Source organism: Littorina saxatilis, linkage group LG5 (assembly GCF_037325665.1).
Source record: "Littorina saxatilis isolate snail1 linkage group LG5, US_GU_Lsax_2.0, whole genome shotgun sequence".
Classification (NCBI taxonomy): domain Eukaryota; kingdom Metazoa; phylum Mollusca; class Gastropoda; order Littorinimorpha; family Littorinidae; genus Littorina; species Littorina saxatilis.
In genome coordinates this window covers 57,784,091-57,801,972 of record NC_090249.1, presented here as the reverse complement: position 1 = coordinate 57,801,972, position 17,882 = coordinate 57,784,091, and the positions used below count along the sequence as shown (strand labels likewise).

The 17,882-nt window shown below is 45.0% G+C and overlaps 2 protein-coding genes across 2 annotated transcripts in view; one reads left to right on the top strand and one right to left on the bottom strand.

Annotated features, from left to right (window-relative positions):
* LOC138967531 (tax1-binding protein 3 homolog) overlaps positions 1 to 17,882 on the bottom strand; it is a 263,615-nt gene that overhangs the window by 24,024 nt on the left and 221,709 nt on the right. The window lies entirely within an intron of this gene.
* The window catches only part of LOC138967521 (ubiquitin carboxyl-terminal hydrolase 14-like), a 29,302-nt gene that overhangs the window by 8,909 nt on the left and 2,511 nt on the right, over positions 1 to 17,882 (top strand). The window contains exons 11-17 of the mRNA XM_070340089.1: positions 505 to 536; positions 855 to 920; positions 1,311 to 1,403; positions 3,448 to 3,570; positions 4,745 to 4,817; positions 7,109 to 7,216; positions 9,284 to 9,358. Coding sequence (XP_070196190.1) covers positions 505 to 536; positions 855 to 920; positions 1,311 to 1,403; positions 3,448 to 3,570; positions 4,745 to 4,817; positions 7,109 to 7,216; positions 9,284 to 9,358 — 570 coding nt within the window. The remainder of the gene's footprint in view (positions 1 to 504; positions 537 to 854; positions 921 to 1,310; positions 1,404 to 3,447; positions 3,571 to 4,744; positions 4,818 to 7,108; positions 7,217 to 9,283; positions 9,359 to 17,882) is intronic.

Sequence of the window (17,882 nt, the reverse complement as noted above, 5' to 3'; positions counted from 1 at the left end):
CTCCCTCATTTTCCACTGTATCAGAATCAGAAGAGTGATAAGATATTGTTTGTCCTGAAAGTTATCCAGGCCTCCCTCATTTTCCACTGTATCAGAAGAGTGATAAGATATTGTTTGTCCTGAAAGTTATCCAGGCCTCCCTCATTTTCCACTGTATCAGAAGAGTGATAAGATATTGTTTGTCCTGAAAGTTATCCAGGCCTCCCTCATTTTCCACTGTATCAGAAGAGTGATAAGATATTGTTTGTCCTGAAAGTTATCCAGGCCTCCCTCATTTTCCACGAATTTGGATGCTTGATAAAACCACTGTTTTTGGTTCCTTGACACTCCACACTAATGTACTTTTATGTTATACAGCCAAAGTGAGCTTTAACAGTTGAAATACTTGAATTGTCTTTTGTTGAATATATACGTTCCTCTCGTTTTCTCGCTATTCTTTGTAGTGAGTGTGGCACACTCACTCAAGTTTGATTTTGCTGAATCTGTGTCTTTTTCTCATTCCAGATGTCAAGTACATGCACACAGGTTTAAAAAATGTAAGTTGTGACGGTATTCTCATGGCTTGAATGTGGAAGCGTCTGTGTTTGTGTGGTGTTAAGATGTGTTTTGTAATTTTTGGTTGTGCTGTCAAATATGAGAAGAAACTGATATTTAGAAACATCATTATTAATCATAACGTGCCATAAATTTACTTTATTGAACTTACCACTTTGTAAGTAAGCAGAACAACTAAATGAAATGCAAAATGAGAAAAGGGCGGATCTTGAAATGCTTGTTTATATTTTGCATGCATGTGTGTGGTCTGTTTGTCTGTTAGTGTGTTTTCTCATCCACTCCGTCTTTTTTGTGTGCAGAGAATGGAAGAGAGCATAGTAAAGAATTCCCCAACCCTGGGACGGGACGCTGAGTACGTCAAAACAGTAAGTGTTTGCTGCTACTTCTGACACAAGAGATTACAACTAGAGAGTGATGCTAGTTGTCTTCTTCAGCCATTCATCATTTATTTATTTTAAATAAACGTTTACCATGTCAACATTTAATCGAGAATTAAAAAAAAAGAAAATAGTGGTGCATGTGATCAAAGGACACCCTTGTTGGGACCAGCCAAGGCTGCAGGGCCCAATGGCAGGTAAATATATGGGTCCAAATGTCTTGGCTTTGTCCATTTAGTTGTAAATTTGACTGTCAGAAGACCTTCAATCAAAACTATCGGACGGTCGACCTGCCAGGGGTCGGACCAATGTATCAGAAGAAAGAATTAATTTATTTTGTTGCTCCTTGTGCATTATTGTGTGTGATGTGTTTGACAGAACACGATCCGAAGGATACCTGCCTACCTGACCATCCAGTTTGTGCGCTTCCATTACAAAGAGTCCAAGGCCGTGAACGCTAAGCTGCTGAGGGTGTGTACACTTACTTTTCTCTTTTGGATAGCTAACTTTTATAGCTACAGATTTAGTGATAGTATGTTGTACCTGATATAGCAGGTCCAGCAACCTTGCCACTAATGAGGTGCAAACCAAGGTTTTTTTCATGAATGAGCTGACTGTTGGGCTCAAATCAACATTGTTAAAGCTGCACCTTTGGTGCCATGGGCTCCTGGCCTTGTTGTAACAGTGGAAGGCCACAGATTTACACTGAGCCGCCTTAGTGACACAAGACATACATGTAGTGCTATAAATATGCTGGCCTTGAAATTTTAACAAGGTTTTTTTACAAACAGAATGAAATCTGGGAACACAGAAGAAGAAGAATGAAGATAGTAGGCTTATTTAGTACAGGCTTTTTCAACCAACCACATTCGTTTCGTGCCATATAAGGAAGTGCTACATCACAAATGTTGCGTACACGTCATTTCCGGTTGGCGGTGAAACAAAGTTCACACCAAAAATACAAACGACTTTCGTTGATTTGGGCGATTCTACGAATCTACTTTCGTTGACTTTGTAATCATGTTTTGGTTATTTCTGTATGGAAACCTTTAATCTATTGGATATAGGTTACCTGATCGTTATTTTAACTGTTTATATCTTCCTACTTAAAGGTCTGGAGTGGACGCTAAAGTTGATCTTTCACTGCATTTCTGTAGCATGCATCTGCCTAGGTTGCGCTTGGAAAAATCAAAGATGGCGGCCCTGAGCCGGTTGCCGCTTCACGACTTTAGAGTTCTATTTTTTCCCTAATATAAATAGAATACTTATATTTATAGGGCAGACCTTAATTTGTGAACTGTCTCACTTTGAACAGTTATAAATTGTATGAGTAGAGCTTCGGGTTGCAAATTAATCGCACATAACACACAGTCGCACATCGGGCTTCTTCTGCGAACAGAACTTCTCTGCTGGCGTCAGTCTAAACCGCGACACTTTTTAACACGCACTGTTGAGTTTTGTTATGCGCGCGCATCCCAGCGGGCAAGAGAAAATGAGATTGTGAAGAGAAAGTGGTGGCCTTTTTTCTTGTCTCTAAATCTAGCTAATGTGATAGCAGGTACTGTTCTTGTCTCTAAATCTAGCTAATGTGATAGCGGGTACTGTTCTTGTCTCTAAATCTAGCTAATGTGATAGCGGGTACTGTTCTTGTCTCTAAATCTAGCTACTGTGATAGCGGGTACTGTTCTTGTCTCTAAATCTAGCTAATGTGATAGCGGGTACTGTTCTTGTCTCTAAATCTAGCTAATGTGATAGCGGGTACTGTTCTTGTCTCTAAATCTAGCTAATGTGATAGCGGGTACTGTTCTTGCAACGACGGGCGCAGTGGCCTAGTGGACAAGACATCGGTCTCCTATGCGGAAGGTCGCAGGTTCAAATCCTGGTAGCGCCTGGTGGAGTTTTTTTGATCTCCTAGGTCAACTAATGTGCAGACCTGCTAATGCCTTATCACTCTTCATGTGTATGCACAAGACTGAGTGTGCACGGAAAAACGGGGTAAAAACGTTCATACACGTAAAAACCCACTTGTGCAAAAACATGAGCAGTCATGGGAATTGTCCGCCGAAAGGCAAATTTCCGCCGAATTGGTTTTTTGTTCCGCCGAAAAAGCAGAAGTTTCCGCCAAAAAAAAAATGGGGGAGGCAAAAATGGTTCTAAAAACTGAATTAAATGGCAAACTTGGAGCTAAGATGACACCAAATTGCTCCATTGTTTTTTGGGGGGGGGGGGGGAGAACAAAATTCCGGGGGGGGGGGGGGGGGCATGCTCCTGGACCCCCCTAGTAAGGCTAGGTGCTTCGCGCCGTCGACTTTATTACTTACAAATTTTCAGCCTTTTCTACAATTTTTAATTCCCATGCCTGATGAGTGAACGGGGGAGTTTCAACCCATGAACAAAGAGTAAGAAGTTCTTACATAGAAGCTTCGCATGGTATCTCATGTTCTTTGTGTGTGATGATGTTTGTGGTGTGTGTGTGTGTGTGATGATGATGATTTTTGCGGTGTGTGATTGACAGGACGTCAAGTTCCCCATGATGCTGGACGTGTTTGACTTGTGCTCACCGGAGCTGCAGCAAAAGCTGATCCCCATGCGTGACCGCTTCAAGGAGGAGGACGAGAGACTGATTGAAATCTCCAGGGTACGTGGAGGGAAGATTTGCTGTCTGGTTTTGAGACTCGCCATACTCGTTCAATGATGTATTTATCCTTTTGAGAATTCAAACGAGGAAGTGTTAAGGCGTAAAGAACACAGAGAAAAATATCCTTACATGGAAAACATGAACAGAGACCCTTATTCTCCAGTAACTGGGGTTGGGTTTTTTAGGGAGAAAAAGTTAGAAGGGAAAGAGGAAAATGTATTATCTTGAAGGGTTGATTTCATAAGCTATGTTGCAGATAAAGGTACAAGTCGGTCTATATTCCTGTCTTAGCTTCCGCGCCACCCACTTACATTCTCTTTAAGGTGACACTGACACACTTTGGTGGTTTTTCATTGCGGTCAGTAATATCATCAACTTAAGTGGGTTTTTTTTATCTGAAATCCTGGACAAATGCACCATAAGAAAAGTGACTTTGATCTGATCACCTGCGTAAACTCTGACTGTCTCTGACCTCTGTGAGCTTCAACATTCTTGGTCTAAGCAAGTTAGGTTAGAAAAACCCACAATTGTTTACCGAGTTCTTGAGTACTGAGTGTGTCTTCTTGACCGAGTCCTTGAGTACTGAGTGTGTCTTCTTGACCGAGTCCTTGAGTACTGAGTGTGTCTTCTTGACCGAGTCCTTGAGTACTGAGTGTGTCTTCTTGACCGAGTCCTGGAGTACTGAGTGTGTCTTCTTGACTGAGTCCTTGAGTACTGAGTTTTGTCTTCTTGACTGAGTCCTTGAGTACTGAGTGTGTCTTCTTGACTGAGTCCTTGAGTACTGAGTGTGTTTTCTTGACCGAGTCTTTGAGTACTGAGTGTGTCTTCTTGACTGAGTCCTTGAGTACTGAGTGTGTTTTCTTGACTGAGTCCTTGAGTACTGAGTGTGTCTTCTTGACTGAGTCCTTGAGTACTGAGTGTGTTTTCTTGACCGAGTCTTTGAGTACTGAGTTTTGTCTTCTTGACCGAGTCCTTGAATACTGAGTTTTGTCTTCTTGACTCAGACTGAGTCCTTGAGTACTGAGTGTGTCTTCTTGACTGAGTCCTTGAGTACTGAGTGTGTCTTCTTGACCGAGTCCTTGAGTACTGAGTGTGTCTTCTTGACCGAGTTCTTGAGTACTGAGTGTGTCTTCTTGACCGAGTCCTTGAGTCCTGAGAGTGTTTTCTTTTACAGGAACAGGGACCTGCGAAGAAGGGCGAAGAGGAGAAAAAGAAGTTGATAGCACAGCCCTACTCATTCCCTGACGGTAAGTGTTGGCTCACGGAAGGCTTTCGGATAGGAGCTGGTCGTTGGCCATTTTGTTGTTAAACTATTAAAATGACTGACCATTTGGAATTCATGTTCGTCATTGGCCATTTTGTTGTTAAACTACTAAAGTGACTTACCATTTGGGATGTTTGTTGGTCAAGCGACCATTGAATTTGCGAGGAATTGGTCAGAAAGGACACCTGAAATTCTGAAAGTAACTCGTTGATTTTATGTTGAATTGGTCATTGACTGTATCGTGCATTGATCCAGGCCTGAACACTGTTACTGTTGACCGGTGTGGTGTGTGCATTAGAAAATGAGATGGATACATAATTTGTGCACATATTTGTGTGTGTGTTTTCTGAAGCGTCTTTACAAAATTGTGCTGAAACCAAGTAAGCTGGACTTTTACAGCAATTTTCCTGTACATTTCTTTTCTGGACAGTTGATTTGTCACAGGTACATATAATTACCTGCTATTCCGACTTGGTCGTGTGACAGACGTTTTCTTCCACATGAGATTACGTTGATTGTCTAACGAAGCCGTCAGGCTGAGTTAGACATCAGCTAATCGAGTGTGGAAGAAAACTCTGTCACATGACCAAGTCGGAATAGCATTTATGTCTCACAGCTTCAACAGAGGAGAGAACAAACACGTTTTGTGTACTCAAGCTTGACAAACCTAAACACAGGAGCAGCCATTGTGGAGAAATCTACTTTTTGACGGAAGTGACCGAACAGCTGTGAATTACATCTCGGTAAATGTGAATGACGTCACAGTCATCGTCACAGTCTGTATCTTTTGAAGCATCGCATTCGGGGCGGGGATGTAGCTCAGTCGGTAGCGCGCTGGATTTGTATCCAGTTGGCCGCTGCCAGCGTGAGTTCGTCCCCACGTTCGGCGAGAGATTTATTTCTCAGTCAACTTTGTGTGCAGACTCTGCTCGGTGTCCGAACACCCCCGTGTGTACACGCAAGCACAAGACCAAGTGCGCACGAAAAAGATCCTGTAATCCATGTCAGAGTTCGGTGGGTTATAGAAACACGAATATACCCAGCATGCTTCCTCCGAAAGCGGCGTATGGCTGCCTAAATGGCGGGGTAAAAACGGTCATACACGTAAAATTCCACTCGTGCAAAACACGAGTGTACGTGGGAGTTTCAGCCCACAAACGAAGAAGAAGAAGAAAGCATCGCATTCTTCATGACGTCTTTCTGTGTCTGCATCCGCGAAATGTTTGTTCATTCCGGAATCTTTGTCATCTATGTTCAGAACTCTGTCCTTATAGTTTCAGACTAACAGGCCTTCTGAGCGAACCACTTTCCAAGGGCAGCTAAATTCGCCTATGGAAACAGTACTGTCGTCTGGAATGCCGTTTTCAGTATTCTGAGCGTTGAAGAATTTGTAAAGAGAAGAAACAATAACAGCAGGAGAAATAAAAGTCGTGTGTGCATTTTGGGGCTTTTGGAGGGACGATTTCGAGTTTGAATCCGTTCTTGCACATGCTCCAAAGCGTGTAACATACAATCTTGCACACGTTTGCTTTAGTAGTGGCAAAGAAGGAAAGCGTGTGACATATGTTTCTTTTCCACATCCAACAGGTGTAAGCTTTTTGAGTCACTTGAGAAAAAGTGACTCTATGTAATCGGTCAGTGTTAGTCTGTCCGGCCGGCCGGCCGTAGACACCACCTTAACGTTGGACTTTTCTCGGAAACTATCAAAGCGATCGGGCTCATATTTTGTTTAGTCGTGACCTCCAATGACCTCTACACTTTAACGATGGTTTCGTTGACCTTTGACCTTTTCAAGGTCACAGGTCCGCGTCAAAGGAAAAATTAGACATTTTATATCTTTGACAAAGTTCATCGGATGTGATTGAAACTTTGTAGGATTATTCTTTACATCAAAGTATTTACATCTGTAGCCTTTTACGAACGTTATCAGAAAAACAAGGGAGATAACTAGCCTTTTCTGTTCGGCAACACACAACTTAACGTTGGGCTTTTCTCGGAAACTATAAAAGTGACCGGGCTCAAATTTTATGTGAACGTGACTCATTGTGTTGTGAATAGCAATTTCTTCCTGTCCATCTGATGCCTCATATAATATTCAGAACTGCGAAAGTGACTCGATCGAGCGTTTGCTCTTCTTGTTTAAATTTATTTTTATTCATTTATTAATCTATTGAATAAATTTATTTTATTATTTGTTTCATTATTTCATTATTTGTTTTTTATCTCTCTATTTATTTATTCATTTGTTTACAATAATTTTGATTTGATCAACAGATCATGGCTCTAACAACAGTGGTTTCTATGAGCTGGCAGCAGTGTTGACGCACAAAGGACGCTCCAGTTCCAGTGGCCATTACGTTGCTTGGGTTAAGAAGAAGGGAGGTCAGTATGTTGCTAGGGCAACCAGTGTTCTTCTTTTCCACTTTGGTGAAACTTGCTATTCATGAAAAAACAGCTACAGGGTAGAAACATCGGCAGAGACAAGTCAATTTGGTTTGTTTGTTTGTTTGTTTGCTTAACGCCCAGCCGACCATGAAGAGCCATATCAGGGCGGTGCCACTTTGACATATAACGTGCGCCACACACAAGACAGAAGTCGCAGCACAGGCTTCATGTCTCACCCAGTCACATTATTCTGACACCGGACCAACCAGTCCTAGCACTAACCCCATAATGCCAGACGCCAGGCGGAGCAGCCACTAGATTGCCAATTTTAAAGTCTTAGGTATGACCCGGCCGGGGTTCGAACCCACAACCTCCCGATCACGGGGCGGACGCCTTACCACTAGGCCAACCGTGCCGGTCAGTCAATTTGGTACCAGTATTCAAAGGGCATAGGCTTGAAGAATGAGATTTACTATTGTAGGTAGAAGAGATGAGTGTTGAGCTTGGCAAGCCATTTTTTGTAGTCTTCATGGCAATGTTAATGGTAGCAAATTGCTCACACAGAATGTCTGATAATTATTTTGAAATGTAGACTGATTATGGAACTGTTCTGGAATTCAAAGGGTAGGTATGCAAAACCAGTTTGTCTCTGTAACTTTTTGAGAGAAAAAGAAGCATTGGGGGCAGGGATGTAGCTCAGTCGGTAGCGCGCTGGATTTGTATCCAGTTGGCCGCTGTCAGCGTGAGTTCATCCCCACGTTTGGCGAGAGATTTATTTCTCAGAGTCAACTTTGTGTGCAGACTCTCCTCGGTGTCCGAACACCCCCGTGTGTACACACAAGACCAAGTGCGCACGAAAAAGATCCTGTAATCCATGTCAGAGTTCGGTGGGTTATAGAAACACGAAAATACCCAGCATGCTTCCTCCGAAAACGGCGCATGGCTGCCTAAATGGCGGGGTAAAAAACGGTCATACACGTAAAATTCCACTCGTGCAAAAAGCACGAGTGTACGTGGGAGTTTCAGCCCACAAACGCAGAAGAAGAAGAAGCATTGCTATGAACATGGAAACATAATTCTCGTTTACTTCTCTTTCTTATTTCAGCTTGTTCTTAGTGTTGCACCTTACTTGGTGGTTATTGAGTCACTTGAGAAAAAGTGACTATGTAATCGGTCAGTGTTAGTCTGTCCGGCCGGCCGTCCGTAGACACCACCTTAACGTTGGACTTTTCTCGGAAACTATCAAAGCGATCGGGCTCATATTTTGTTTAGTCGTGACCTCCAATGACCTCTACACTTTAACGATGGTTTCGTTGACCTTTGACCTTTTTCAAGGTCACAGGTCAGCGTCAAAGGAAAAATTAGACATTTTATATCTTTGACAAAGTTCATCGGATGTGATTGAAACTTTGTAGGATTATTCTTTACATCAAAGTATTTACATCTGTAGCCTTTTACGAACGTTATCAGAAAAACAAGGGAGATAACTAGCCTTTTCTGTTCGGCAACACACAACTTAACGTTGGGCTTTTCTCGGAAACTATAAAAGTGACCGGGCTCAAATTTTATGTGAACGTGACTCATTGTGTTGTGAATAGCAATTTCTTCCTGTCCATCTGATGCCTCATATAATATTCAGAACTGCGAAAGTGACTCGATCGAGCGTTTGCTCTTCTTGTTGTCCAAAGTGTTTCATTCAATGATTCGTGTTGCACCTTACTTGGTTGTTATTGTCCAAAGTGTTTCATTGAATGATTAGTGTTGCACCTTACTTGGTTGTTATTGTCCAAAGTGTTTCATTGAATGATTAGTGTTGCACCTTACTTGGTTGTTATTGTCCAAAGTGTTTCATTGAATGATTAGTGTTGCACCTTACTTGGTTGTTATTGTCCAAAGTGTTTCATTGAATGATTAGTGTTGCACCTTACTTGGTGGTTATTGTCCACAGTGTTTGATTGAATGATTCGTGCATGTTTGATCTTTGATTGATTTTGACCATTACAACCACTGTGGGTCACTGAGGATCGTGGATGTGAAATGAATTATGAAGGTGTGGTGTTTCAGATGATTGGTTTATGTTCGATGACGACAAAGTGGCGCCCTGCAAGGGAGAGGACATTCTCAAGCTGTCAGGAGGAGGTAAGTTATGAGCTGTCTTGTCATTATTTCACTTTTCTCTTTCTTTTGTACAGTGGAACCCCCCTGTTAACACCCCTCCCTTTTGTACAGTGGAACCCCCCTGTTAACACCCCTCCCTTTTGTACAGTGGAAACCCCCTGTTAACACCCCTCCCTTTTGTACAGTGGAACCCCCCTGTTAACATCCCTCCCTTTTGTACAGTGGAAACCCCCTGTTAACACCCCTCCCTTTTGTACAGTGGAAACCCCCTGTTAACACCCCTCCCTTTTGTACAGTGGAACCCCCCTGTTAACACCCCTCCCTTTTGTACAGTGGAACCCCCCTGTTAACACCCCTCCCTTTTGTACAGTGGAACCCCCCTGTTAACACCCCTCCCTTTTGTACAGTGGAACCCCCCTGTTAACATCCCTCCCTTTTGTACAGTGGAACCCCCCTGTTAACACCCCTCCCTTTTGTACAGTGGAACCCCCCTGTTAACACCCCTCCCTTTTGTACAGTGGAACCCCCTGTTAACACCCCTCCCTTTTGTACAGTGGAACCCCCCTGTTAACACCCCTCCCTTTTGTACAGTGGAACCCCCTGTTAACACCCCTCCCTTTTGTACAGTGGAACCCCCCTTTCAGACCCCCAGACCTTGCTTGTTTACATGTAGTCAAGTTTTGACTAAATTTTTAACATAGAGGGGGAATCGAGACGAGGGTCGTGGTGTATGTGTGTGTGTGTGTGTAGAGCGATTCAGACTAAACTATTGGGCCGATCTTTATGAAATTTGACATGAGAGTTCCTGGGAATGATATCCCCAGACGTTTTTTTCATTTTTTCGATAAATGTCTTTGATGACGTCATATCCGGCTTTTTGTAAAAGTTGAAGCGGCACTGTCACACCCTCATTTTTCAATCAAATTGATTGAAATTTTGGCCCAGCAATCTTCGACGAAGGCCGGACTTCGTTATTGCATTTCAGCTTGCTGGCTTAAAAATGAATTAATGACTTTGGTCATTAAAAATCTGAAAATTGTAATAAAAAACAAAAAATTATAAAACGATCCAAATTTACGTTCATCTTATTCTTCATCATTTTCTGATTCCAAAAACATATAAATATGTTATATTTGGAATTAAAAACAAGCTCTGAAAATTAAAAATATAAAATTTATGATCAAAATTAAATTTTCGAAATCAATTTAAAAACACTTTCATCTTATTCCTTGTCGGTTCCTCATTCCAAAAACATATAGATATGATATGTTTGGATTAAAAACACGCTCAGAAAGTTAAAACGAAGGGAGGTACAGAAAAGTGTGGGTACAGAAAAGTGTGCTATCCTTCTCAGTGCAACTACTACCCCGCTCTTCTTGTCAATTTCACTGCCTTTGCCACGAGCGGTGGACTGACGATGCTACGAGTATGCGGTCTTGCTGCGTTGCATTGCGTTCAGTTTCATTCTGTGAGTTCGACAGCTACTTGACTAAATGTTGTATTTAATCACATATTCTTACTCCAATTCTTATGAATGCATTGACTTTAGTCCCACATGCTAGATGTCGAAAAACCTCTCAAATTACCTGCCCTTAGTAGGGTGGTAACCAAGCTAAAAGCGACGCCATAGCCGTTGCTATGGCCTGACCTTGCTCGGTTACCCATAACACCCTGCGCACCACGTGAGCGCCAGCATCCGTAATAATCATTCTCGACTTTCGACAACACACGGTGGACGTGTCCGAATTTCGCTCTCACTTTGGCCTTCACATGCCTGCTCGTCCTTGAGACTAGCCGGTTCTTGGGGGTCTACCTGTCCGTCTACCTTTTGGTGAGATCTTTCCTGTTTATGTTTGGTATAAATGTTGATAGCTTTGTGTTGAACACGCACGCAGAAGTTTTTTGTTCTGGGTGACTGTTTTTCGCCGGTCTTAAAATGGCCGACAACAAAGCTAAACGTGGCGCGAGACTGGAAGGTGACAAGGCTCTTAGCCTGGTTTAGAAAACTATACCTAAGAGTAGCCTAAGAACTTTGATTTGCCTATTATGCGGGTCTTAGATCCGTCAAACAGCACTTCTTTTTATGTTCCTATCCCTCCGAGGGCGGGTTCAGTTCTTTCACAGCTCGCTTCCCCTGTTGGGGTTAATCAGCCTTTAGGCTTCTTATAGACTTTTTGTTGGATCGTCGTCGGTGCGACTGATGGGGGGGGGGGGGTGGCCGTGTGGCTATTCTTTCCCCTTTCTCTGCGTAAGAGGAATCAGTCAATGTCCTCCTTTTGGGGGGACTTTAACGATGTTTTGGTCTGTATTCTCAGCTGTTTCAGGCGCGATCGGCGGTTCCCGCCCTCCCGTTCGTCAGCTTCGCACTGTGGTCAAGTGCAAATGGCCTGTTCGGTTCAGCCCGTTTTTTGCCTCTGGTGGCTCTGGGCTGTTCTCGAGCACCCCTTCCTTTTAGGAGGGGGGGCCTGCTCCCTGCCTGCGTCTAACCACTCTGATTACCGCCGGTACTTCACAGTGTGTTACGCAGCCCCCCGCCAATGGGGGGGGGGATAGGGGGGGCGCTCCTGCGTCGCACCGTCGCCTGGTGCAATCGGCCAGTTCGGTTCAGTCCTTTCTGCCACTGGTAGACTGGGTTGTTCGCGAGCACTCTCTCCTTTAGGGTGGGCGCTGTTGGACTGTCTTCACAGTCTGTGCCTCAATTGTCCTGGCCCGACAATCGTTCGCCTCCCCTATCGGGGTGGGCGGGCGGTGGGCTATAGGACTACGGCAGGTGGACGGAGGGGGGTCGGCCGTTGCTCGGTTCGTCTCTCTCCGTCGCTCTTACTGCTGTGGCGAGCCACCCCCCTCCCCATCTGGGGCATGGAGTGGCTCAGGCCTTTCTACACAGCGGGGGTGCTATGTACGGCTTTCCAGGCTACGTTACATACTCCTTCTCTGCTCCTTTTGGGACAGGTGGCTGTGTTAGCTGCCCGCGCTTGTCGCGGGTCCACCCTTTCCCTCCCTCTGGGTTGGACGGGGTGGGCGCTGTTAGACTGTCTTCACAGTCTGTGCCTCTATGGTCCTGGCCTGACAATCGTTCTCCTCATCTATCGAGGCCTTTCTACACAGCGGGGGGGCTATGTACGGCTTTCCAGGCTACGTTACATACTCCTTCTCTGCTCCATTTGGGACAGGTGGCTGTGTTAGCTGCCCGCGCTCGTCGCGGGTAGCGGTCGCGGAACAATGAGCTTGACTCTCTTTTGTTCTCGGCAGGGTGTCTCGCACAGTGGTCAGGGAACAATGAGCTTTGCTCCGTTTTGTTCTCTGCACGGGCTGTGCCGGCTGTCTACCTGGGACAGGCGGAGACAGAATATACTCTTTCTCTCCAGTCTCCCATTCTTTGTATTCACAATGGTCTGCGGGGACTCGGCTATAGTATCACCTGGCCAGTGGTCATTGTCCTTAGCCAGCATAGGTCACCCCCCCCCCCCTCCTAGGGGTGGGTGAGTGATAGGGCTACTTGACTTTGGCAGGTGGACGAGCGAGGATCGGCCGTTTACGGCCGTTTCTCTGTTTCAGTCCTTACCCCCTCTAGGGGTTGCGGCTGTGCTGGACCACCCCCCTCCCCACTTGGGGTGAGTTGTGGTTCAAACCAGGTAGTCTGGTTCTTAGCACTGGGATGCTTCTCTCGCACAGCGGGTGGGGTAAGATGCGCCGGGCCCGGCTTTGTCTTGTTTCTCCACTCTATCTCCTTCTCGGCAGAGATCTGTGCCAGTTACCAACCCCTCTTCCCCCCACCTCTTGTTCAGGTGGGCGGTGTTGGGTTGGCAGTCAGAGACTGATCACGCTTTTCATCCACACTCTTGGCGGTGTTATCGGCAGGAGTATTTAGTGCGCGACCTCCCCGGTCTCCCCTCCTTTTGTGTTTTACACAACTGGTGGTTAGGTTCGGACTCCTTGTTGGAGGAGGGGGAGTGTATAGGGTTGCCTACTGGTTGTAGGCTTCCCATACATAGAGCGGCTGCCGTTGCAGTTTACTTTGTCCCGGATAGGTTGGGGGTGTCTCTCTTCCTTCCTCTTCCGGGATGGCTTTGGGTTTTCACAGGCTTTCTCGCAATTTGTTTCATTTGCTGAGTCTCCGGTGATTGCCTACCTCATGCCACACTTTTGGCTTGTTCCGCACCTTAGGATAGTGGTCTTCAGCCTACACCTTTCCCGCTGCTTTATACGCAGGGGACTGCTGGCTTCGGGGTTTCAGGCTGCTTCGTCCTCACTTTTAGTGCGGAAGAAGATAGCAGGGAATTTTCAGGCTCAGGGTCTGATCTGCACTTTTTATTGCCAGGGGCTAGTTTCTGGCTTCGTTTACAGACCACAGGGAACATGGAGTTTTCATGATGTTACTCCTCCCTCTCCTCTCTGGAGGAGCTAGGATGGCATGGTTTGGAGTTTTCTGCTTTGGCTGAGACTCTCTTCTGTGCTTTCTTATAGGCAATCTTTTCCTCCCTGAACGCTCTTTTGGGTTAGGGAGGATGCCTTGGATAAGGCTTTAGCCAGGCTGCTGGCAGCTTGGGCTAGGGTAGTCACTGAGCGGAGAAGTTTCTCGGTGACGTTTTAGGCCCACACTGTTTTTGCTTGGTGTGATCTCCTTCCTTTACAAGGGGTTTGATTTCATGCTGGTTGGAGGAAGCAAGGGTCAGGCTTTTTCGGGGGTTGTTAAGACCTACTCAATAGCTGGAATCTTTCCCTTCCTTCGTGGACCTCTGGCAGCGCATTTATGCGCTCCCGGTTACAAAGGGGTGTTTTGGTTCAGTGTCGCCTCCCTCTCTGCGGGAGGTGGGTCGGCATGGGCTAGAGCTTTCAGCTTTGGCTGAGATTTTCCTCGGTGCTCTCACATGAGCTTTCCTTCTGCGTTTCTGCACACAGGAAAGGGCTCGGTTTCTGGGGGTGTTGGTCTCTGGACTATCTCGGGGGCTGGTTGAGCTTTTTCAAGGTCAATCAGCTTGTCAGCTGCACTTCCTTTTGGTGTTGAACCAGGCTTTTTGCCTGGTGCTCTCAGTAACCAGGCAAAATTCCGAGCTGTCCTTATCCCAGGTTTTTTACCTGGGCATGCTGTTCGACTTTGTCTCTTGGAAGGTTTATTCTTCACACAAGAGAGAATAGGGAGGCTTTTAGCGCTTTTCACTGCCAGACTGGCACGAGAGCAGGCCTCTGCGGGGTCTTTAGACCCGATCTTCGGTCGGACGGTATCGATAGCTATGCTGGCCCTCTAGTCTTTCCTCAAGTTTTTTGGGGTGTTCGGCCTCACAGGTCTGGGACATGAGGGTCCGCCTCCAGAGTGGGTTCCTCCACGCGGGAAGGTGGCTGGAATCCTTTTGGATCGCTCAGGGGACTTTTTTCCCTAGCTTTGTTTCCCCCTGGACTTAGACCGCTTTTTGGATGCGTTTTCGTCTAGATGGGGCCTGCAATGGTGATAGCAGTCTTGAGGCTGTGATGTAGACGTGAATCCTTGGGCTTCTCTTTTGCCTGAGGTTAGGAGCAGTAGCTCTTAGTCTACTAGCCTTTCCTTTTTGGCTATTTACAGGCATGTCCTGTTGCATTCGGGCGATTCGTCTGTTGCTTCTTATGTGAACTAGCTGGGGTGAGCAAGTTCTCACTCCCTGTCAGACAGAGTATAAGGGATTCTGATTGGGTTTTCACACTAAATCATTTTCTCAGGGGAATTTCTCCCCGGCCAGCTCTGCGATCGGGCCGACTCGCTCAGCAGGTCCTCTCAGGGCTTGCTCAGGGGTTGGCCCATCTGATTACGGGTCTGGAGGCGTGCTGTTTGTGTTTAGATCATGGGTTCTTACTCTGTTTGGTCACGAAGCATATATTTCCTCCACTTTATCTGTGTATGCTCCTTGTTTGGCCTCTTTGGCCAATTGGGTATTTAGAGCGGGGGTGCAACTCCTTAGCGCCCCTCTCTCAAGCCAGGTGGTTTTTCACCTCTGTTTCAGTTTTTGGCTTTGGGCAGCTGGGCCTCTTCTTTGAGGTTCCGGCGTCTCGGCTATCTCAGCTGTTTTGAAACAAATAGGCCTCTCTTCTGTGGCTCATGGCCCTCTTGTGGGCATGATCAAGGACCTTGTTTTATGAGGTTTAGAGGCTCCCCCTTGGTTAGCGCGTGGGACTTTGTTCTACTTACTCTGGGCCTCAGCCCTATAGGGCAGTGAGGCGCATGCGTTTTTGGGGTTTGCCAGAGGATGTAGCCTTAGGGCTTTTGGTGCCGTTTGTTCACGGTTTTTGGCCAGGTTTTGGGGTTTCAGAAACTTGGTCAATATCCTCTGGTGTTTGATTCCCTCCTCTTGGGAGGATTTTCGCTCCGGGAGATTCGGATTTTCTAACTGTCTGGTTAGACTTTTTTAATCCCTTTTTTGACGTTACTGTCTTTTGGAACCACGAGCTTTAGCTCAGGTTCTTATGTCTTTACAATGGAGCGAAAGAGACATCTTTTATTTGTCTCTCTCTAGGGGCTCTGCTACATTTATTGCCGTGTTGCGTTCTGGTCGCCTAGGCGAAGCTTTGCAAACGGCTTACTGGAGGTCAGATGATGTGTTCATCGGTTTCTATCTTTGGGATTTCTCCTGCACGCGGCTAGACGGCTCCAGTTCATTGCTGGTTTTAGTGGCTGCAGGGCAGGTTCTTACAAGGACATAAGTAGGTTCCCTCCACCTTTAGGAGGAATCTGCATTCATAAGAATTGGAGTAAGAATATGTGATTAAATCGAAAATTTTTAATTAAATTTTGATTTAATATAATATACTTACCCAATTCTTATAGTTAATACCCTCCCATCCGTCCCCGCTGGATTATGTCCTTGGGGGTTTGTTTGACTAATAGTCTCGAATGATTATTACGGATGCTGGCGCTCACGTGGTGCGCAGGGTGTTATGGGTAACCGAGCAAGGTCAGGCCATAGCAACCGCTATGGCGTCGCTTTTAGCTTGGTTACCACCCTACTAAGGGCAGGTAATTTGAGAGGTTTTTCGACATCTAGCATGTGGGACTAAAGTCAATGCATTCATAAGAATTGGGTAAGTATATTATATTAAATCAAAATTTTCGATTTTCGCCTTACGCGACTTGTTATATTTTCTTTTAATAATCAGTCAATTTACCCCCATTTTAAGACTCCCTCCTTTTCTTCTTCTTCTGCGTTCGTGGGCTGAAACTCCCACATACACTACGTGTTTTTTTGCACGAGTGGAATTTTACGTGTATGACCGTTTTTACCCCGCCATTTAGGCAGCCATACGCCGCTTTCGGGGAAGGCATGCTGGATATTTTCGTGTTTCTATAACCCACCGAACTCTGACATGGATTACAGGATCTTTTTCATGCGCACTTGGTCTTGTGTTTGCGTGTACACACGGGGGTGTTCGGACACCGATGAGAGTCTGCACACAAAGTTGACTCTGAGAAATAAATCTCTCGCCGAACGTGGGGACGAACTCACGCTGACAGCGGCCAACTGGATACAAATCCAGCGCGCTACCGACTGAGCTATATCCCCGCCCCTCCCTCCTTTTGAAGACCTGAACTTGTCAGAATGTTGGAGGTCTTAAAAGGGGGGTTCCACTGTATTCCAGGTCTTGACAGCTGTTTGAAGCATTCCAGTCACAATATGTTGGTTACAACAATAACCACAACCTATTCTGTTACTGATCAAGGAAATTTGAAACTACAGTAATACTAATAGGAAGGGTCAATCAGAATTCAGTTAGCAACAACACAAGTCATACTTCACGTTTCATCACAGTAACTGATCAGTACATACTGACCTGGTAAATGTGAACAAGAGACTAAAGAACCACACCCACCCAGCCGCTACCTGTGGTGTTACCGAAAGAAACTCTTTCTTGATGAAAAAACAAGTCGCGTAAGGCGAAAATACAATATTTAGTCAAGTAGCTGCCATTTTTCAGCAAGACCGTATACTCGTAGCATCGTCAGTCCACCGCTCATGGGAAAGGCAGTGAAATTGACAAGAAGAGCGGGGTAGTAGTTGCGCTAAGAAGGATAGCACGCTTTTCTGTACCTCTCTTTGTTTTAACTTTCTGAGCGTGTTTTTAATCCAAACATATCATATCTATATGTTTTTGGAATCAGGAACCGACAAGGAATAAGATGAAAGTGTTTTTAAATTGATTTGGAACATTTAATTTTGATAATAATTTGTATATATTTAATTTTCAGAGCTTGTTTTTAATCCGAATATAACATATTTATATGTTTTTGGAATCAGCAAATGATGGAGAATAAGATAAACGTAAATTTGGATCGTTTTATAAATTTTTATTTTTTTTTACAATTTTCCGATTTTTAATGACCAAAGTCATTAATTAATTTTTAAGCCACCAAGCTGAAATGCAATACCGAAGTCCGGGCTTCGTCGAAGAATACTTGACCAAAATTTGAACCAATTTGGTTGAAAAATGAGGGCGTGACAGTGCCGCCTCAACTTTCACGAAAAGCCGGATATGACGTCATCAAAGACATTCATCAAAAAAATGAAAAAAACGTATGGGG